General features: G+C 44.3%; 1 protein-coding gene across 5 annotated transcripts in view; it reads left to right on the forward strand.

The window, feature by feature from the left end:
* Positions 1-1,236: 1,236 nt before the first annotated feature.
* The window catches only part of LOC120391388 (maestro heat-like repeat-containing protein family member 2A), a 257,457-nt gene continuing 235,949 nt past the window's right edge, over positions 1,237-22,744 (forward strand). The window contains exons 1-14 of one of the 5 annotated variants that reach the window (XR_005591285.1): positions 1,237-1,374; positions 2,785-2,927; positions 6,408-6,530; positions 7,410-7,572; positions 8,187-8,285; positions 9,563-9,714; positions 10,246-10,389; positions 13,309-13,401; positions 13,874-13,943; positions 14,059-14,172; positions 15,238-15,311; positions 15,576-15,698; positions 16,044-16,322; positions 16,981-17,025. Coding sequence is in view for 4 of the 5 variants with exons in the window: in XM_039515034.1 (XP_039370968.1) it covers positions 1,335-1,374; positions 2,785-2,927; positions 6,408-6,530; positions 7,410-7,572; positions 8,187-8,285; positions 9,563-9,714; positions 10,246-10,389; positions 13,309-13,401; positions 13,874-13,943; positions 14,059-14,172; positions 15,238-15,311; positions 15,576-15,698; positions 17,725-17,869; positions 18,336-18,391 (1,539 nt within the window). In the remaining variant the exon portion in view is untranslated. Of the gene's footprint in view, positions 1,375-2,784; positions 2,928-4,770; positions 4,804-6,407; positions 6,531-7,409; positions 7,573-8,186; positions 8,286-9,562; positions 9,715-10,245; positions 10,390-13,308; positions 13,402-13,873; positions 13,944-14,058; positions 14,173-15,237; positions 15,312-15,575; positions 15,699-16,043; positions 16,323-16,980; positions 17,026-17,724; positions 17,870-18,335; positions 18,598-22,744 lie in introns of those variants that run through there. The other 4 variants (XM_039515034.1, XM_039515032.1, XM_039515033.1 and 1 more) reach the window with 4 other exon arrangements.

Consider the following 22,744-nt stretch of genomic DNA (forward strand, 5'->3'; position numbering starts at 1 on the left):
AAAAACCAAAATTATCCAGTAAGTTCCTGGAATGTACTGGGGACAATGCTTTGTTTCAGAAAATGGAGGTAGTAACCTGAGGGACAACCATTTTAGACTTGATTCTGACCAACAGGGAGGAGCTGGTTGTGAATGTGAAGGTGGAAGGTGAATTGGGTGAAAGTGATCATGAATGATAGATTTCATGATTCTAAGGAAAGGAAGGAGTGAGAATGACTGAAGAAGGACTACAAAAAGCACATTTCAATATACTCAGAGAATTGGTAGGTAGCCACCCATAAGGAAAATATCTAAGGCATAAAGGAGTTCAGGGAAGCTGGCAGTTTCTCATGGAGACAATATTAAAGGCACAACTGCTGATACAAAGGAAAGATAGGAAGAATAGTAAGTGTTTTAATGAGCTGAAAATCAAAAAGAAATCCTACAAAATGTGAAACGGACGACTTACTAAGGAGGAATAGAAAAGAATAGCATATACGTGTAAGGATAAAATCAGAAAGGGTAAGGCACAAAATCAGTTATACATAGCAAGGGACAAATGTATTTGGAATTCTTTTTCCATATGGTTTACTGCAAAGTGTGTCATCACTCTGAATGCTTTAAAGGCAACATAACTTCCAAAATCAAGAGTTGGCTCTACATATGGCCCTACATATGACACCACACTGTATCAAACACAATAAACATTAATGTAGTTGATTTGTTTGGCAGGACATGGAAATTAAGTATACATTTCAATTCATTGTAAAATAATATAAAATCAATATTTGTAATACAGTTCAATAAGGTTTCATCAGGCTTTTTGATCAACCAAATTAAAAAGCAAAGGAAACCAACCAACCACACTCAAGGGTCACTGTGCATTCTCCAAGGCAGTTTCTTCTCTTTGGTGCTTTTATTTTATATAAATTCAACCTGGAGCAGATTTTCAGGTAAAACCAATATTGGAAAGTGTGGTAAACAGAGAGGGACCAAACCAAAATTCAAAATGATGTTGAGAGAATGAGAAATTCTACACTGGAGCAAATGTAGCCTCCTATTGAACTGCTTACATGTATGGGCCCAGATATTGAAATGTATTTAGGTTCCTAAAAGCTACTGATTTCAGTGTGAGTTAGGAGCCTAAATACCTTTGAGGATCTTGTCCATGTAATTACAGCACATACCTGGTCAGCAGGAGATTATGTGGTATGCTACAGTCACATTGATGTCATAATAGTGCTTGCATAATCTGAACTGGCTATCCTGGCCATGACAGACTGAGAGGCCAGCTGCCTATCAGTACAGGAGCTCTTTGGAGAAAGGACTGGAGGAAGTGTTGAAAAGACTAAAACATGAATAAATTTGTGACTGAGCAGGAGGTAACCGAGAGAGGTAAGGGTCAGCACTGTATTTTCTAGATCCAGTCTATATTCACACACACATTCAGAAAGCATAGGCATACAGATAGATTAGTTGTAATGTTCTCCATTTCTATGACCAGAACCTCAGCTGATGTAAACCAGTGTTGCTCTGTTGTCTTCCTTGTAGCTGTGTTGATTTACACCAGTTCAGGACTTGGCCTACAGCCTCTGGAGCTGGAAACTTTCCTGAGAATCTCAGTTTGTATTGAATGTTATGGGGAAGTTCTCCCTACTTTTGTCCCAGGTGTTTTATGTTTATCATCATTTTGTGTCTTCTGCATCCATGGAGCCAAGATCTAGCTGTGGAATCCTCAGAGATGGGGGAAACTAGAACAAAAAATGCAGAGGGACTTCTCTTCTGGCTGTCTAAATGAAGCTCTGCTAATATCTTAAATGCAGGATAAGAAAGCATGGGGGTCACACTTCTTAGCAACACTAGTGCTCCTAATCCCACACTATCACTACTGCAGCTAGATGGGCAGTGTAGGTTACAGTTAGGATTCAGTTTGCATCTGGGTGTTAGAACTGAAGGATGCAATTTGCATAAAGGATGGGCAATCACCTAACCTCAAGCAGTCTTTCCAGGGAAGGGGAAATCTTGTCAGTTCCTCCTTCATGCTTTGGAATGCTGTTACCATGGAGACAGATACATATGGCATTTCAGATTTCTTGTTAAATATTAAGGCTCCTGGAGAATTTCTGCCCACAGCTAAGAGATACATGGGAGATAAAATCCTGATTTTTTTAATACATCAGCTATTTCATAGTTTCATAGAGTTTAAGGCCAGAAGGGACCATTAGATCATCTAGTCTGACTTCCTGGATTTCACAAATCATTAAATTTCACCTAGTAGCCTTACACTGAACCCAAAAACTTGTTATCTGGGTGCTCAGGATTTTTAAAAATGAGGACCTGACTAAGCAAAACTCTTAAAGCATGTGCTTAACTTTAGGTCTCTTTGTTGGCTTAGAGTTAAGCATGTGATTAGGATGCTGAATCAGGGTGTAGGTGCCTTAATATGGATTTAGGAGCTTAAGTTTAGGCAACCGGTTTTGAAAATGTGGGCCATAAAGTATTATTCTGTATGCTATCAAACCTCATCAATTGACAGTAAAGAGGGAAAGGAAGATTATTTTACACGGGGATCTACTCGAAAGGAGCAAATTTTCTTCATTATGATTTCCCCCCAAACACATTGGGTCCTTCAGCACACAAACCTGGTCATCAGAAGGAAGGAAGAGGATTTACATGATTCCCAGGTCGTCTTCGCCTCACAGTGTTTGGGCACCTGCAGAATCTTTACTGGATAGTGAATTAAAGAGGCCAGCACCAATTTGTACCATCAATGGTAACCAACTGAATCCTTTTATTTAATTTCAGGTGTTTATAATGAGGTTGTTTCCCTCCTGGCACATATGGCTGACCAAGATAAGAACAAAATTGCCCTCAGGATTGCCTCTATAGCTAAGACCAAGCTGGCTAGTGTTGTGAGAGTTCTGCTGGAGAAACTGCAACAGGATGAGGTAGGGCAGTTTCAGGAAATTAAATCTGCTTTCCATGTGTCCACACCAAATTCTGCCTGACTTCCTGGGAATGCATGGGGTAATTCAGTATAGAACTTGGTCTGGTGCGCCATCAGTATTAATCCTTCTGTCCTCAGGCGTGAACTCATCATGCAAAATGCTGTTATTACAGATCAGGATGATATAATGCTCTATAAAGAGAGCATTGTCCTTTTACACACAGTGGAGTACATGGGTTGTATATAGTAAAAGTACACTAGAGGACTAGCAATAATCTTTTTTAATAATACTGTGCCCTTCTTTAGCATCTTCATCCAAAAATCTCAAAGCACTTACCTAATACTAGTGAATTAAGACTCTCAGCACCCTTGTGAGAATGGTAAGCACGATCCCCATTTACAGATGATTTGTCACAGGGAATTAAGTTACTTGCTCAACACCACTTAGCAAGTTAGTAAAAGAATGTGAATAAAACCCAAGTGAACTGACTCCCTGCTCTTATTCCTAACCAACACTCCTTTCTTATGATGACATATTATTGAGATTATAGCACTGAAGGGACCTTATCTATATATTTTCTACGGGGAGAATTCTGCAACAAAAAATAAAAATGATGTGCACAGTATTTTAACATTTCTGGAAATATACAATATAATTGCACCAGTTCAAATTATGTATTTCAAAATCCCTGTCAGCAAGTATGTCTGTATCAATACAGACAACAAAAAGGATTGAGGAAATGTTTTTTGACAAATAGATTCCTTACTATGCATATTAATACAGAACTCTGAGTAATAATTCATTTAAACTCACTACAGAACCATATTTCCGTCATCCCTCAGCTGCAGTGCAAAGGCTTGGTAGAGTCAGGGTAATAGAGGAGCTGAGGGAGAGGGAGGTAAATTGCTGGGAAGAAGCCTGGGTGTGAACTTGGAGGATTGCTGGTATGGGTGGGAAAAGTATGAAATGGTTTTTTTGGAAGGGGTGGGGAGGAATTGTTAGGGAGCTCCCCCCATGCAGACCCTGGCTGACTCCTAACCTCTCCCATTCAGTAAGGCACATCTGCCCCCGTCTCCATGTGTTCCTGTACCCCCATGGGTGCTTGCACCCACTGTTCTTGTGTTCCTCCACCCCTGCTCAGACACCCACTCCTCCCATCCCCATGTGGCTCTGTGCCCCACCCAACCACCCTCTGTCCCTGTGTAGCTCTGCACCTCCTCCCCCATCACTGTGTGTCTCTGAACCTCCCTCCTGCCCTGTAACCCTGGGTCTCCACTCCCATTCAGCCCCTCCCCCAGTCTGTCCTCTCCCACTAGCCCTTATGAGCAGAACTGAACTGCTTGTCTTGGCCTCCTAGTACTTTAATTATTTGAATTACTTGATTAATTATGAATCTCTTTTGGTTTTAAAGAATAAAATTGTTGCCTAATCCAGAGCTACTTGTATTACGTAGTGCTTATGTATTCATAAATTATCAGTGACAATTTTCAATTAAACAAATCCTCCTGACATTTAAAAATGAATGGAAGGAGCTTCTCCCCAGTGGAGCTGTGTGTTCTGGTTGCAGTTTGCAGAAGCCTCCTTTTCAAGCAGCACCCCTGGAATGTTTAGCCAATCGAGAGATCTGATTGGCTCTGAACATTCCAAAGGGCTTTATGACCTTGGCATGCAGGTTACCTAGATTTAGAGACTCCCAGGAGACAGAGATGGAAAAGATCTATTGGATCATCCAGTCCATTTCCCTGCGAATGCAGAACCATTCCAAATGGCCATTTTCAACTGGTTTGCCGAAACTAATTTTAAAAGCCCCTAATGACTGAACTTGCACTATTTTCCTAGGAAGACTATATCCTAACCTTATAGACCTGTCTCACAGGTGAGGCATTTTTCCTGTTGTTAAAGTCTAAACTGTATGTCTTTTTTTTAGTTTAATCCCATTACTCCTACTTTTACCTAAATGTATTATACTAAAAAATTCCTCTCCCTCCTTGATGTTCACGCGCTTCACATAGTTGTCTGGTATTATCATGTCTCCCTCATAGCCATCCTTTGGCCGCATCTGCCGTAGACAGTTCTTTCAGTCTGTCTTCAGAAGTAGAGGTCTGCTCGGGCCCAGTTTTGAAGCCCAACCTGAACTGGCCCCAAGCCCACTCACCTCACCTTGAGAGGGTTGAATCATTTTCCATCTTGGTCCCAGCCCTTCCCCCCAAACTGGATATTGCCACTGCATCCTGCTCGTGGAGCTGGCTCAGCAGCAACAATGTGCAGCGATGGCTTCATCCTCTGACATTGCCCCTGTTGTGCCGATCCATGGGCTAAAGGAGGAGAGCCGAGCTGACCTGAGCCCAAGAGAGTCAGTTGTTTTCTCATCCAACCTGAGCCTGATGCCTGTAGTCAGGTCCCATAGGATTTGGGTCAGGTTGCAGGGCTCTATTCAGAAGTCAATTCTGCCACCCCCTGCATTCTTTTTTGCTCTCCCATGAATTACTTCCAGTTTGTTGATCTCTCTGGGAATGTGGTGCTAGAAAATGCAATAATCCAGATGCAGTCACACCTTAGATGAACAGAGAGGAACTGTCATCTTCCTGCTTTGTGCCATGATCCCTGTGTGGAAAAGACCCAACCCACATGGCTCTTTGTGGTAGCCGTCACCCCTTGCATATACACATTGACTTGGTTTTTCACTGTCACCCCCAGGGCACTTGTTGCTTCCCACTTTTCTCCCTCCCATTATGTCAGTTACTTCTACCTCCTTTCCAGATGTGCTAGTTTGCAGGTTTCTGAAAGGAATCTTGTTCTCTGCTCAAGTTTTTAATTTTTCTGTGTCCTCTTTATTTTTTTTCTGTCCCAGCTGTTACTAAACTCCCCCATATCTAGTATCATCTGTGAATTTCTACACTGATGGGCCTCATAAAAGACACCTTCAACTGTGCGACTATCAGTGTAGATCTAACTGCTGAGCTAATTTCCCCTAGCAGCTGTTGAGGACTTACTGTGGAGTTGGGTATTTTGTAATTACACATTTACCAATTCTGTCTGGAGTGGCTAGAGCAAGGGCAAGGGGCTCTTTTTATTGTTTCATTTCAATAAATGAAACTCGAGAAGGGGGCAGTGAAGGAGGCTTCTTCTGGCTTTTTTCTCTGCAGGAAGATTAAAATATGTCAATTGTTTGGCCGCTTCTGAAGTGCTGCTAATGCGGTGATTGTGGAGGGCATGGCATGTTTGACACCAGTTAAGCCAAGGGATTAGTTGTGTGAGCATGCTGGCTGAGGAGTCAGTGTGGCCTAGTGGATAGGACTCTGGATAATGACTCAGGAGACATGGATTCTCTTCCTGGCCACGGACCGGCTCTGTTCTGATAAGACTTGGACTAATCATTTCATGTTTGGATTGGAAGCTCTTTAGGGCAGGGGCTTATTCGTCAAATTACTGTGTGGTCATCAAGAAAATTGTTTGTTCTCTTTTCTGGTTTGTCCCCAGCAAAACAGAGTAGCCATCTACTATATCCTGGAGGGGGTGTTACAGCAGGACACCGGGGGCCTAGAGATGAGGCTAGTGAACAAAATTATAAGCCTAGCCTCAGAGCAGATGAGAGAGACTCGGGTAAGTTAGTTCTCCTGAGCTACTAATCAAAGGATCCAAAGCTTTAACTAATAAAAACTCTTCTTTTTTTTGGGGGGGCGGTAAACTATATACTGAAATGAAAATGTATTCTTCTGTTAGAGGCCCACACCTTCCTCCAGACCAAAGCCCAGGTCCTAGACAGCACTTGTGCACATGCATAAGATGGGAAAACTCACATGTGAAAGTTACACATGTGCTTAAGTGCTTTGCAGGATCAGAACCTGAGACACATGATCTCAGACACAGAGACAGGCCTGTGGTTTCTTAATGAGCACGTCTTTCCCAAAGTCTACTAGGGATTTCATTTTTGATACTGATGTTATGTGGGAGGCGCTCTGATACTATAGCGATAAGTGGCAGTATAAAGCCCTAAGACAGACAGAATCTGAGCTATCTCCAAAAGCAGCAGCATTGGATTTAGAATCTAGTTTGGCAGCAGGAAAACCCATGGAAAAATCCCTCTCTTGTTCCAAAGGAAGTCAGCCTCCTTTTGGGGGACAGTTTATTCCAGGAAGGCTCTCTGAATATCTTTGAAGCTGCCCAGTCTGTGTCTAACTACCTCCTCAGGGAAGGGCAGGGCAAAATATCACGTGACTCTGGTGATCAGTCATCCACCACAAGGAGCTACTAGTGAATAGTCTAACTAAGCAGCTTGCAAGCAACTCAAAGGCTGAAAATTGTTTAGCCAAACGACTCAGTGAATATTTATGACTAATGACTGTATCTGCAGAAAGTTGGGCGAGTTCATTCGGAACTTATGCACAGAAATAAGAACTTGACTCATATAAACAACTCTGGCTAGTGCAACCGGCTTCAGTTACTTCAGTCTTTCTCTTTTTGTGGTCTTTTTTTTCTTAGGAAGCAACAAATGAGGTAAAAGTGGCAGCTAGCAACACGTTAGTGACTCTGGCAAGGTGCTATTTTGATGATGTCATGTATGAGCTGCACTGTCACCTGAAACCACCGAAGCTGCCTGAAGAGTTTATTTTAGTTACACTGGGCAACCTGTCATCAGCCTATGGTATGGTAACTTCCATCTTTTGTTTCAAAGTTATCGTCTTTCATTTAAGGACAGGGGATTACTCTCTCTACCTAAAAATGTTGCAGCTAAACTGAGCTCTGCTTGAGTGTGTGCGTGCGTGTGTGGAGAGACACAGGATTAACTGCTATTGCTAGTTCTGGCTTCCAGATCATGAGCTATGCAGACAGCGGTGCAAGCTCTAACTTCTGCCCCTGACTGAAGTTCCTTAAGGATGGGAATGAGTGGAAGATCAGGTCCAGTGGAGCTCTTCTCCACCCCACTTCCCATCCCGCCCCAATGCTCTCTCCCCTTACCCAGGTCCAGTGGAGCTCTTCTCCACCCCACTTCCCATCCCGCCCCAATGCTCTCTCCCCTTACCCTGGGAGTGAGTTGGGCATCAGGCACAGCTGTGCACTGGTGCCGGATTCCTCTCTTCAGGGAGAATCCCCCACTGGCTTTCAATGGCTCCTTTAAAGCCAGTCTGCTCTGCTTACACAGCACAAACTGGCCTAGGAGCCCATAGCATCTTGCCCCACAATGTTTCCAAGTGTGTTCTAAGAAGGCGGAGAGCAGCCAATTATCTGTCTTCCTTCTCTTCTGGCCTTTCTCTGCAGCACTTGACTGTATCCCTTTTGTGGAAGTGACCCTGAGCACCATGTTCTCCATGCTGGAGTTAGTCAATGACAGCAGGATGAGACAAGCATTTTGCGGTGGTAAGTGCCAGAACTTACGGCAGTGCCCCAAATGGATATTTAGGGGGTTTTGGTACAGATTGGAGTGACTGACCAAGTTTGCAAACACGCCCTGAACTGTGCTCCCTGCCCAGGATTGCACCAGGTGCTGCGTTTCTTGGCTCCCGCGGCACTCAGTGAAGTTGAGAGTGCTCCTCACTTTGCAGGAGGAGCTGAGCATTTGTAAGTTCAAGCCCTTTATGACTCATGGATATAATTTAAAATAAACAGACACAAAGGCTGAAGCTGTCCATCTGCCAGCAGTCTCCTGGGGGAGGAGGTGAAGGGAGCAGATTTCAATACTGTACATTTAAAAATCCCATTTCCCACTCCTTCACCCATTCTCTCCTCTTAGTTTCTTTATCATCATTTCCTTTCACCCTCTTTCTCTGTAATCTCTTCCTCTCTACTTCTCTCTTCCTTTGCTTTTCAGGTGATGCTCAGTAAGGGGTTAATCCTGTGCCTTTGAGGTAAATGGGAATTTTGCCATCGACTTCATAGACAACAGGATTGGGCCCTAATTCTTCTTAGCAAGGACACTAGATTCACCTACTTTTAGGCAAAGTGCTCCCACTACCTTCAAATCCCAGTAAAGCCAATGGCAGTTAGGGGCACGAACATCTTTCAGACAAACTGTAACTCAGGTTAAATCATACAGTGTTAGAGTTAAATAAACAATAACTGCAGAGGGCACGAGTCATTCAGAGGAGAGCTTGCTGAAATATTTTGATTTTTAATTATATTTTCCATAATTTTTCCTCAAATTTGTGGAAAAACAAATGTGAAAAATGTCAATGACAAGTTTGATCAGGAAGTGTGCATCCAGTGTTTCTGAGTATCTAAAGAGGTGGCTGAATTTTTTTTGATTTTTGAAAAATATAAATGATTTTTAAACTTTGCAATTTAGAAAGAAAAAAACACTATCAGTAAAGATTTGTAATTTAATTTAAACTGCTTTTCAAGCAGCTCTAATTAAGAGGTAACAAGGAAGGGAGAAAAATTGTCTTCAGATGCTGGTAATTGAAAAAAGATTGAGAGATCTGCAAATTAAAAAGCCTTTTGAGAAACAAGACATGGAATGGGGGGAAGAGAAATAGCTCAAAACTGATGCTGGATTTCAGCGTCTAGTCCTGAACTAAGCAGTAGCTGCCACGGAATTGTAGTAAACTTTAGGCCTGGGTGTCTTCACCGATAAAGCAACTTCTCCTCGTTACTAATGTGTCCTTTTCACATTGCCTGTCTTCTCTCCGTCCACGCAGTTCTGGAACAATGGTCAAGGGCAGTACGTCTCTTTTTGGCTAGCTGGGAAAAGTACCCATTCCCCAAAGTGGGCGAATTGCGGCTCTGCAATCATTTTCTTCCCGTCTACTCTCATGTGACCAGCAACTGGCTGACCTGTGAGGAGCTGGAGGTGAGAATTGCTGGTTCTCTAAAACTTTAGCAGAAATTGTAACGTTAAATTCTATGAGTCTGACACTCATTGTGATGATGGCATTTAATGGTAGGTCCTTTTGGATGGAACAGAGTGTCATGTAAAATATCTAAAACCCTAACATTTATAATGTCACCACATCATGGAAATTCTGTCTGTACGCAGTGTACATGGATTCTAGTTTTATGCACCTAACGTTCAGATAAACACGGGATAGTGGCCTAAATTAATTCCTCCATTCAGCCCCAGTGGAGTTCCAGCAGGGATGAGTTGGCCTAGAATGCATACTAATCTGGGGAATATTTTACCTGGTATAGCTGTGAGGTGCATTAGGATATAATCCTGAAACCAACCCGGCGAGTCCTGGTTCTTTACCAGGAAATATTGAGATAGACACAATCTTACAGTGGAACAAGGGAAGGTGCAGTCATTGGAAGTAGAAAAGGTGTGCCCATTGAATGATATTGAATGAATTCGTAGGAACATAAATTCTGTGTCTCATCTATGCAGCTCAAGCAGGCTGTCATCAAAGCCCTTGGTCCCATGATGAGTCTACTGCCACACAAAGAGGAGTATCAAGGTCAGATATTTGAACAGATGTCATGGCTTCTTGAGCAATATAAGGAGAGCACTGATGTTTTTCACGTCACCAAGGTGAGGTACCACTCCTTAAGGTAACTGTCTATGTGTCTGCATGTATGAACTGCACGAGGAATTTGCTGCCAGTGGGGTTTCCTGGTTTAGACAGTGACTTGTTAGAAAATAAATATCCACACGAGTTCTGGGTTTATACACATGGTGACCCAGGCAACAAGATTTGTAGGTAAATGCCTCTTATGAAAAGCATCCTCTGTTTCCTGGGGAGGATGATAAGGAGATAAAAAATAAAACACCTGCCCCCCTCCCCAACAAGATCCTCCCTCCTTCTGATTTCCCAGTACATCCTGTCAACTCTGCGTCTCTCTTTTAGTTCACAAGCTCCTCAGAGCAGGGGCTGCCATATGTTGTCTCTGGTCAGTACCAAGCCAATTGTCAATGGTTGAAAATTAATACTAAGGAGGCTTGAGAGTCATTGCTTTGGATTATGGAACTAGATGGATCTAAAAGCATTGCCTGTCTATTTCATCTCCCGTTCTATGCAGTGCTGTTGTAGCCATGTTGGTTCCAAGATATTAGAGCGCCAAGGTGGGTGAGATAATCTAATTAAAGATATTGTCTCACTCCCCTTGTCTCTCTATTTCATCTGCCCTGAGTACCACATGAGCAAGAAGTAAGGGGCCATATTCTGTCTTCAGTGGGGCTACAGAGTTGTAAATGAACTCACGAGACAGCTGTAACTTCTTGGTAGTGATATTTACTCACCATCTCTGTTGGTTGAAGCTTTCTGGTACAGAGTATGTGGTCACTTTTGGGGTTGAAATACCCATGATTTGGAGGGAACCAACGCATCATGGACTTGTTTGATAGCATCAGGGCACTACAGAACTGCTTCAATATAGTAAAATCTGTAGATGGCATCAGAGACATTGTGGAAGCTTGAAGCAGCAAAGGAGAAAAGTGTTTAGATGCAGGAAGGAATTCGATTTTCACCTTTTTTATCAATAACCTGGCAGAGGACATAAAATCTTCCCTGCTAAAGTTGGCAGATGAGATAAAAATTGGGAAGTGGTAAAAAATGGAGAGGACAGATTCAGAGAGATCTAGATCACTTGGTAAACTTGGAGAAAACAAAGATGCATTTAAATATGGCTGAATGTAAATGTGAGCATCTAGGCCCAAAGAATTTAGGCCATACATATCTGATGGGGGATGCTGTCTGGGAAGCAGTGACTCTGAAAAAGATTGTGGGGATCATGATGAATAATCAGCTGAACGCGAACTCATGCTGTGGCCAAAAAAGCTGAAAAGCATAAAAAGGGGAATCTCGAGGAGGAGTACAGTGGTTATTTTACCTCTAAATCTGGCACTTGTGTGACTTCCATTGGAATATGGTGTCCAGTTCTCGTGCCCACAACTCAAAAAGGGTGTTGATAAATTGGAGAGGAGATTGAGAGAAGAGCCACCGTGATTAAAGGATTAGAAAACATGCCTTACAGTGGTAGAATCAAGGAACTCAATCTATTTAGTTTAACAAACAGAAAGTAAAAGGGTGCATGACTGGGTTTACCTACCCCACATTGGTTCAACATGGGTTAATTATACTTTATGGGTTAAGGAGGCCATGGCCCCTCATCTCTGCTGGGCATGCTTCAGCTGGAACCAGGATATAAAAGAGAGCCACTCAGCTCAGTCTGGTTGCCGAAGAGAGCAGAGGTGCATTCAGGAACGGCGCCAGGGTTTTTGGCGCCGTAGGCGCAGGGCCAGCTCTACCCATTTTGCCGCCGGTCCCGTGGCTCCGGTGGACCTGCCACAGGTGTGCCTGTGGATGCTCCACCGGAGCCACGGGACCAGCGGACCCTCCCCAGGCACACCTGCGGGAGGTCCACCAGAGCCGCCTGCCGCCCTCCCGGCAAAATGCCGCCCCCCTCAAATCCTGGCGCCCTAGGCGACTGCCTAGCTCGCCTAAATGGAAGCGCCGGCCCTGGGTGCATTGCAGTCTCTGCAGAGAGACTGCCAGTGCTCCAGAATTCAGAGGCCAGCCAGACTGCGGCTGCAACTGACCCCCAGCCGCCCAATGCCAGAGATGGAGGAGAGACCACAGAATCCCTGAGTGTGAAGTAGCCTAGGTAGAATAAGCACTGATCCAGTTGAGGCCCTGGGCTTTGACTTGGCATGTTTTGGAAGGATTCCCGCTGATTTGGTGGCAGATACCACTGCAGCAAGACACGGCCCTGGGCTGGGACCTGTGGAATATGTAGGACCCAATGCAGAAGGGCTGGCCACTAGGCAACACTTCCCTGCGGCAAAAGGAGGTTCTAATGACTCTGGCCACTCGGCCGCACTGCCATACCTAGAAGGGGAGCCCTACAGACTCAGGCTGTTTGGCCGTGGACCCTCACTGAAGGGCTGCTGCGCTGATCCCAACCATTAGGCTATGCTGCCGTAGGAGTCAGGACTGCTGCAGTGACTAGGCAGCTGGGCCGCCCGAGATCTACTTCATTTCCTCCACAACCTGGTACCACCCTGACGGGGTGGACCTATCCTGTGACAGGGTGACTTCATGACAGTCTATAATATCCTACATGAGGTCCTCATGTTTTATAATGGACTCTTCAGTCTAGCAGAGAAAGGTGTAACTTGATCCAATGGCTAGAAACTGAAGCAAGACACATTCAGACTGGAAATGCGGTGTCCATTTTTAATGGTGAGATAATTAACCATTAGAACCATTTACCAAGGGCCGAGGCAGATTCTCCCTCACTGACAGTTTTTATATCGAGATTGGGATGTTTTTCTAAAAGCTCGGCTCTAGGAATTATTCTGGGCAAGGTCTGTGGCCTGTGTTATACCGGAGGTCAGACTAGATGATGGCAATAATTCCGGCCTTGGAATCTACGAATCCCCTGAATCTGCTTCAGTCACTACATATTGCTCCTGTGTGTGCCACCATCTGACTTTCATCCTCTCTTGCAGAGTCTGAGCCAGCTCTTGGAGGTCTCGGGTGAATATAAGATCCCTCTCCCTAAGAGGAAGTTTCAAGCCATCTGCAGTGCTCTGCACAACCAGGTGAGGGGTGGTTTGCTTGGATCCCTTGAGCTTAGGCACAGCAGATCTGCTGTGCATATTAACAATCCAAATCTATGGAATGATAGTGCAGAGCCTGGGGACCGCCTCATGCCTTACTGATTTCTGCAGGGTCAAGAGTAAGCAGGTAGTGGTCTCATTTTCTTAGCTAATATCCAGATCAGTTTGTAAAGCAATTTCACCATAAGCCGATTATCGGGGGAGTCAGAGTTGCACAGTAAACACTGTGGCTGTGTCTTGATTCGATGAGCTCTGCTGCTCAAAACACTTCAGCTTCTCTCATCTAATGTATTGGACATTGTGTTTGATTCTTGCTGTGCATTCAGTACCATCCACCTGGGGTTCAGACCTCTAGTTGGACAAGTAGGAAGTGGAAGCTTAGAAATTAATTGAACATTTTCTTTTCAATTGCTTCTGATTAGTTTTTCTTTGACCATTTCCCTTCTTCCCACAGCTCTGTTCTCAAGCTAAGCCGCTCAGCATGGAAAATCACACAGAGCTGGTCTATTGTATAGTTCAGCTAGGTAAGGGAAAGAGACTGAGTTACACAGTAGTTTCCTTGTAACTTCCTTACCTTTGTAAGGTCTGGTAAGAATAAGAGTTCTGTTGTCAGTGAGGACGTGATTTCTTGCCTTGCAGCCCGTTCTTCTCCTGATGATCTGATAGCCTTTCTGCACTCGCAGCTGGAGATTGAGAATGAGGCTGTTCGTGTGGCATCTCTGAATCTGCTCAGAGCTATTGTTGGTGCTGACTGTAAGTAACACAGGAGCAACTGTGCCAGCTGCCCTCTTGGCCGACATGCTGAGGGTTGAGTTGGGGACGTCCAGGGCAGGGCCGGCTTCAGGAAGTGCAGGGCCTGATTTGTGGGGCTTGTACTCACCGGGCGGTGCCCTGAGACTTCGGCTGCACTTCAGCGGCGGGTCCCTCACTCGCTCCGAGTCTTCGGTGGAACTTCAGCAGCGGGTCCTTCACGTGCTGCCGAAGACCCGGAGCGAGTGAAGGATTCACTGCCAAAGTGCCGCCGAACACCCAAAGCGAGTGAAGGACCTGCCGTCAAAGTGCCGCCGAAGACCCAGAGCACCGCCGAGTGAGTAAAGATTAAAAAGGCCACTGGGTGCGGGGTCCTGTTATGTGCGAGGCCCTCTCAGGCACGGAGAATCGGCCTAAAGCCAGCCCTGATCCAGAGCTAAAAGCATGAGCTACTATAGATTGAGTTAAAGAACCAAGGCTTTGTAGGCACAGCAGAGCTGTAACAGACTCATCGCCTCTGCAAATGGGGCACAGAATCTCTATAACACACAGTCACCAGTGGTCTGGATATCCACTAAGGGATCAAATGCTGCCCTAAGTTACCCCCCTATGGCCACACAGAAATCAACAGGTTCAACTAAGCGCTGAATGTAGCCCAAGATATTTTTCAACTTCAGATACAGAAGTTGCCTTGGGGCTAATGCACATTAACAATAATCAAAAATAAAATAATACCCCTGTCTCGATAATCGTCAGTATTAGACACTATAGACTAGATTCTGAGTTCTGTTATACTGTGTTAAACACAGATTGACCTCAATCTAATTCTTTTATACTATTTCCATCATGGCAGTATGATGGCACTATTTATAGAAATGGAATTACTTTAGATTTACACTACTGTAACTGAGGCCAGAGTCTGGTCCTATGTTTTCCCCATTGATTCTGTGTATGAGAGAAGCTTGGGACTATTCTTAAATAGGGCCTTTTGAAATCCAGGATTCATTCCAATGTGGAAAGTGAGTGTGTGGAACAAAGAAGTACTGTACATCTCTCCTTATCTTTCAGTGCCCGAGACAAGACTGAAAAAGTTTCTGATTGTGAAGGCAGTGAAATCTACTTTCAGTGATCAGAATGCTACGGTAAGATTGTGTGTGGAGCAGTGAAATATTTCAATTTTTTTTCAATGATATGGGATGAATGGACATCTGGGTGGAGCTTTCATTCAGATCCAGAGGAGAGACTGCAGACTAGAGAAGGCATGTCATTCTCCTGACTGTGTTAAATGGATCCATGTTTATAAGCCAAGGAGATCAAATCAAAAGCATAAGGACTCTCATATCATATCTCCTATTTCAGGCAGAAGGGATAACAATAACTCATGTGTGTCATCTCTACCCTTGCAGGTGAGGAAGGCAGTTCTTCATTTCATCAGGACGCTGCTCAGCTCAGAAAGTGTGGAGAACTGTGCAGCATGGGATATGGTAGCACATGTTTTCAGGGAGTTCAGTGTGTCCACCAGCAAACTGGTAAGGAGAGTTCTTAACACTTAGGACTCGGTCCTACCATTCTTGCATGCTGACTGCTCCCCTTGCCTTCAGTGGGAGTTTTGACTCAAGGACAACTGGACTGAATGATTAGAGCCAGAATCTGATCAGTTATATTAGTGTAAAGTCAAGGTAACTCCACTGACTTTAGTGGCGTTACTCTGGATTTATACTAGTGTAACAGATCAGACTCTCACACTGGGTATTTACATCTAACAGAGTTATCTAGGTTCCTCAACCCTCTGATGAGTCATTGAAAATTCTGAAAACACCATTTTTCAGTGAAATGTTCTTGTACAAGGAAGCACATCTCTTTGTTTTCAATAGACTCTCCAGAGAACATAATGACGCCCAATTCTGTGGCTGTTGAAGCAAACATAAACTATCAGCAAAACACCGAGGTTATGCAGGCTGCATCACAGACTGTCAGGAGCCTGGGAAAGCTTGCTGCATATTTCCCTCACTACATGCTCTAATCTACATGTACTAGATTAAAAATATCTTCAATCCGTATTTCTGTCCATGGACACAGCCAGGGGCTCCAGACACTTTGTGCTCCATGAGTGGATCCATGATCTGTATTAACATAAACAGTCCAACTTTACAGTAAGTTGTTGAAGATCTTAGCTCTGCCTGGCCTCTTTTCTACAAAGTTGGAGCTTGTGGCAATACTCTCCAAGGGCCCCTCTCTCTCTCTCACACACACCCACCCACCCCTTAAGGAAGGCTGCTTTTTCTTCTCGAGCCAGTTTTGCTCTCCTTTACATTGAAATCAGTAGAGTCAATCAATATTTAGTCCGGTGTAAGTAAGAGCAGAATTAGGCCAGTTGATAGAATCACACTCACTACATACGAAATGACCAAGCTGGTTGGGGCATCAGAAAAAACAGAGTGGATCCCCCTGGTTCTGCATATTGATTTCCACAGGGCGGAGTCTGAATGTTTTTCCTCAGAGATAAAAAGATGAAACAGTTTTTTCAAATTTAAAGAAAATTAACCCTGTTGGAAACTCTTTTGTGTTCAGTGAATCATTCCCTTCACTTTAGGGTTTTCCTAAGCCTGGGATCTGACCCACCAGTTAGGTGTTTCCATTATTCTCTTCCCTTCCAGTGCAATATAAAAGCAGACCTAACTGCCCCTTAGGTCCCCCATGTTCAAGATGGCTTTGTAAGAGAAGGACACTGATTCTCTAGCCAGTGTCTTGCTACTAGCTAATAAGTTCTATAGAGCTGTCTCACACCAGGGTACCACACTTCTCACCCAGGCTATTCCGGAAGAAAACACTATCCAAACCCTGTGCACTGACATCCTGCAATGTCTGGACACCTCAGTCACTGGAATGACCCAAGTAAGTGACCTGTTGCTACTGCTTCTTGAAATAGGGACGTTCTTCCTTACCTTCCTTGTACCTCCCCACAAGGAAGCTTTTTGCACAGTCAGCATAATGGAGGAACAGCATGTCAAATTCATGTCAGGGATGTGACCCCTTCATCACGGAGTAAGTGGTTCACATTAGAGAAAAGATTGAAAGCAACTGAACTGGAAGGAATCATGTTGCAGAGATCTTCTCTTCATTCTTTCCACTGTCTGAGTGCAACTGCCCCTTAGGTCCCCCATGAATACTTCTGACATTTAGATTTGGTGATCCTGGATTTGAACAGATGCTGGGGCTGGGACTGTGCCTTATATAGGTCTGTAAAGTTCTGGGTGAGTTGATGGTGCCATCTAAATAGCTCCATAATGCTCTAATGCAGGGAAAGAGGATTCATCTCTGGGTGAGAGCCAAATTGCTCACCAAAGAAGGCAGTGTATTTAAAAGACAGAGTGAGGGGGCCCCGGACAGGTGGAGTGAGATGATGGGGAGAGAGAGATGAGGTGATAGGTAAGGGACGGGTCAGTGATGAATAAAAGGAGAAGCTACATGAGAGGGAGGGATTCCGACAGCAGGATACTGGAGGTGGGGGAATGGAAATAGCTGCGTACTGAACAGTCTTGCTCTTCTCTGCAGGTGTTATGGCCAAGGCTTCTGGAATATGTGGTGCCAGCTCAGTACACTGGTACTTTGAAGCCTCTCTGCAGATGCCTTAGGGAGCTGGCTGAGAAAAAGCAGCAGGAAGGAGAAGAAGCTGCTTGCCTCGACTACGGTGGACCAGGTTTATAACAGAAACTCTTTCATTTATTCTCCCCAGGCACACTATGCAATGAACAGGTTCAGTCTGCTCCAGTTTTCTCCTCTGCAATGAGAAGGCTAAAATGAGGGATGGTCTTGTGATTACAACATGGCCATGGGAGGGAGCTAGGAAATGTGGGTTCTGTTCCCAGCTTGCCACAAAAATTCTGACGTGACCTTGGGGAAATCACCTGATCTTTCTCTCTCAGCTTCCCCACTTGTGAAATGAAGGAGTAATTAATGGCAATCTCTTAGAGGTGCTGTGAGATGGAATTCATTCATGGCTGTAAAGCATTTTGAGAAGCTCAGACTGAAAGCACTATGGAAATGCAAATTATGATCAGCTGCATTCAACATTGGTGGACACGTTGGAAATGGCTAGGTGAATAACATAAGCAGGACTTTCTGAAAGTCTGACAGAATTCATGATATTCTCTTTCTTTCCCTAGTGAAATTCCCTACACCCCAGGGGCTGCTGGCACGACTCCTGGTGAGTAGACCATGAGACTAGGTTTTCTGCAGAATGTGAAGTGGGACAGTTAACTATAAAAATGGGTTTTCTAGCTAGATGCTTGTAGACAGGCTGAGGAATGTGTATGATTGGATCTCTCTGCTCTGCCCTCTCCTGAGACACATTGTTCTGCATCCTCGTACTAGCTAGAATGCTTTCTTCTTCAGGAAGGCACTGCAGTAACAATGACTCTATTGTATGGTCTCCACAATGAGAGAGTCTGAACTATTCCCTCCTTCGGGAACAAACTGGTATTGTGCTGACCAAACTGAGCCTGTTCTTTCTCTCTCACTGACAGGTAGTAGCCTCATCCCCTTATGCAGGAGAAGGACACGGATGTGCTGCCTTGCAGTTACTACAAGCCCTGCACCAAAATATCCATGCAGCAGTGGGTGAGATGTGGGTAGTAAAGATCCCATCTCTGCTGCAGTACATTGAAGGTAAAGTGCTAGTTAGGAGGAGTGCAGTCCATGGAGCATAGAAGGGAAGCCAGAAAATGCAGCTTCGTATCGACACGTGTTGTGCCATTCCTGTTGCAGTATGTGGGAACAGTGGGGAATTGAAATTGGGCTTCTAGGCCCTCACTTTTCCTTCATCTGGATAACTGTGAACCACTGGGGTAAATCTAGAGTTAAACCACTGAAGCCAATTCAATCCGGGCAGAATCAGGCCAGGAAGGTTTCAGCTGAATGGAAATTTTACAGCAGTTCCCCCCACACCTTTGCTAGGTTAATGTTTGGGAAGGTGAATTATGCGTGAAGCTGGAGGTTAGTGAAATATTTTGGGGTTCCATATATAGTCTGATTTTGCAAACTGAAGGTTTCTGAAAATTAAACCCCATGTTTACTTTCAAGGGTGATTCAATTAAAAAACCCAGAGTTTTTCTTTCTGTAAGGAAACCTGAGCCATAAAAGCTAGGTTGGCCAAGTGAGTGCCCATGTAGACTCTAGGTATTGTGGGCCTAATAATGTCTTTCAGCAATTTTACGGTGGTATGAATCTATTGACCTCCTCAGTCAGTGTAGGCTGCGTCTACACTATGGGGTTATGCCAGCAGAGCGCCAATGACGTGGCTGTGCCATTGTAGTCTCTGTGAAGTATGACAGACCCTACGTGGAGCACAAACCGGATATGTTTCTGGTGAAGGTCGGACCCCACAATGTTCAAGTGGGTTTGATAGTCAAAAAAAGATTTTAAAAAATGAGCTGTATCGTCCCTAGTGGTTGTTGCTGTACAGAGTCCCCAGTACTGCCTTGTGCCAACATTAAAGAAGGGTAGGTTAGAGCTGGACATTCAGAAACAGGGCCAGATTCTCAGCTGATGTAAATCAGTATCATTCCATTGACTTCAGTGAAGCTCCACCGATTTACATCAAGTTAGGATCAAGTCCAGAATCTCTTATTATGCAGGAAAAGTTTGTATTCCCATTAAACCCAGTCTTCTGATGTGTTGAACAGTTTTCTGAGATGCTCAGTACCCTCAGCTCCCATTAAAGTCAAAAGGAATTGGGAGTGCTCAGCATCTCACTCCTGGTGGGTTGACTGACCCTGAATAAAAATGCCAGCAGGGTACATAACATGATACTTTCTGTTGGTCCAGCAAAGAATGTTGGCGTAGGTCCCATTTAGCCTTGAAAGCCCAGGTATGTTACAGTTTGGCAGAGCAGGGGTTTTCGAAGGACTGATTGCAAAGGAGATTCCTGGGACGACAACTCTTGCTAACTGAGCTGACATTATTGTTTTGCCTCCTGCTTCATAGGAAACACGGAGAATTCCCTGGACCATGCGGTGGGAGCACATGCTGCTTCAGGTACAAGATGGCTTTCAGCTGTATTGTCACAGCCCTCCCTCCCCCTCCAAATGTATCAGCTGGGAAAATATTAATGATAAACTATTCATTATAAGCAGAGCTGGTCAAACCATTTCATTTTGCTCAGTGAAAACTGGCCTTTTTATTTTCATGGGACATTATCAATTTTTGTTTTTACACAAAACAAAACAACCCAACCAACCGGAAAATGTTCAGTTTTTTAAAGTGAAGTTGATTTAGGGTATTTTTTTTTTCATTTGCTATCCTGTTTGTCTCCTTCCCCCTGCTCCCCCTCCCCCGCCCTGGCTTTTCAGTCACAAAGTGGAAGAGGAGGAAAGGCCTGGGGACGAGGGATAAAGGGAAGGAAAGGGGAAAACAAAGAACTGAATAATGGTCATTTTGATTTTGAAAAGCAAAATATTTTTGTTTCTTTCACTTTTCATGTGTGTGTTGAAAAATCAAGAAAACAAAAAAATCCCACTTGTTTTGTGAAATGGACTTACCATTGTTCAACCTGCTCTAGTTATAAATAACTCTGTGTTACCACTGGGAACAACACAAAACGTAACCAGAAAACCAGCATGCTCATGGTGCTAATGCACCACTGGGGGACATCGAAAGGATTCTTTTTGCCACTCAAAAGAAAATTTGCTATGAGAAACCCCAAAAGGAAGAGACAAGACAGGGTTTGGTGACTGTATCTCAGGGAGAAGCCTTTCTGCTCAGAAAGAGCTCTTTGCAGCCTCGTGTAAATCCAGACAAGGAACATTTTGATGGCGAGTGCTGAAAATGAAAGGAAGGGACCTAGTGAGAAATACGCCCCAGAAGGTTTGCAGTTCCATTTGGGGTTGGATTACACTCTAGAGTTCCCCATTGCAGATCCAGCCTCCTTTCAAATTCTTTCAGCTAAAAAATCAAATAAGATTGGGTTTTCTTGTGAGGTTTCTGAGATTTCCTGGCTGCTGTTCAAAATTTGGGCCTGAAACAGCAAAGTGCTGAGTTACTAACCTCTGGCCGACTTCAATGGGAGTTGAGGGTGTGACTCCTGGTCCTTTGGGTACCCACTGAGTTAAGCCACAGAATTGGGGAGGGATAGCTCAGTGGTTTAAGCATTGACCTACTAAACCCAGGGTTGTGAGTTCAATCCTTGAGGGAGGCCACTTAGGGAGTTGGGGCAAAAATTGGTCCTGCTAGTGAAGGCAGGGGGCTGGACTCAATGACCTTTCAAGGTCCCTTCCAGTTCTAGGAGATTGGTATATCTCCAATTATTACCTATTTATTACCTTTTATTCCCAGGATTCCCTGGATCTGATCTCTATATAATCAAAGGGTGTCATGTAAAGCCTTTACTGGATACCTGTGCCACATGGCTCATCATATTCATTGCACAGTGACTGGATGGATAATATATAAGGTGTTATGGTTCCATACTGAAATTGATGCTTTTAAGGTCTATGAGTTAGGGGGCTGGTCACCAGAAAGTGATAAACAAGTTTCTTTCAGGCAGGAGACGCTTATCTGCCTGTGAGTAATTATTCACAGTGGATGCTAATCAATAGAGGAAAATTCTAATCAAGTGATTGTGAAGTCTCCAGAGGAGATTTGATACAAGAAAAACAAGCAAACAGTAGGGGGTACCCTGTTTTCAAATGAAGACAATGGATGCGTGGAACTATATCTGGAGGTCCAGAGGTACCCGGCACCAGGAATCCTTCACCTATTGGACGAACTGCCAGCTGGCTTGTCTTATGAATGGAGGATCACCTTTTGGTCTGGGTGTTTCATGCGGGGAGAGAGATTTGGGGGAGCTATCCTTTGTGAGACAGGGGAATGTTTGGTTATCTAAGTTCAAGCTCTAGAAGTGTTTTAGGATTTTATTTTTACATAACCATTTGTTTACATTTATTTTACTTGCTGCTTCTCAACTCTCTGATCTTTGTCACTTGAACGCTGCTTGTTTTCACTATAAATGTATCTAAGTGTGTTAAATGGAGCGGTGACGCTGAGGTGAAACTGGTAAGGTGGTGTGTAGCAAACTTATGAATTCTGTGAGTGTCCAGTGGAACAGGGGCTGGATGTTGTGGGACCACAGAGAGGGCTCGGCGGTTGGACTGTACCGATTGCTTATCTGTAGGAGGATAGTGGAACCTGAATGGGGTGAGAAGAGGGTGCTTGTATTTCCTGTGGCTGGTAGAGCACAGAGAAGTCTTCCTCATGCTAAGGGCAGGTGGTAGTGAGGTACCTCACAACCCTGGGGACCCTTGGGAGGTGGCATAAAGGGTTCATAGCACTTGAGAGAAGGTTCCTGGTCCTTCGTAGTCCAGGGCCCTTTGTTCAAAGTTTACTAGGCCCATCCTCCATCCACTATAAAATCACTCCTCAATGGTCAGATTTCTTGGCTCCATCTCATTCTCCAATTCACTGTTCATCTGGGTTTGGGGACTGAGAGGAATCATCAGACAAAGGTTAAAGAACAACAGCAGAGGAAGTCTGGGTTGTCGATGTTTATAGTTCTCAATAGGGAAGTAACCTTCCCATG

This window comes from Mauremys reevesii, linkage group 25 (assembly GCF_016161935.1).
Source record: "Mauremys reevesii isolate NIE-2019 linkage group 25, ASM1616193v1, whole genome shotgun sequence".
NCBI classification, from domain to species: domain Eukaryota; kingdom Metazoa; phylum Chordata; order Testudines; family Geoemydidae; genus Mauremys; species Mauremys reevesii.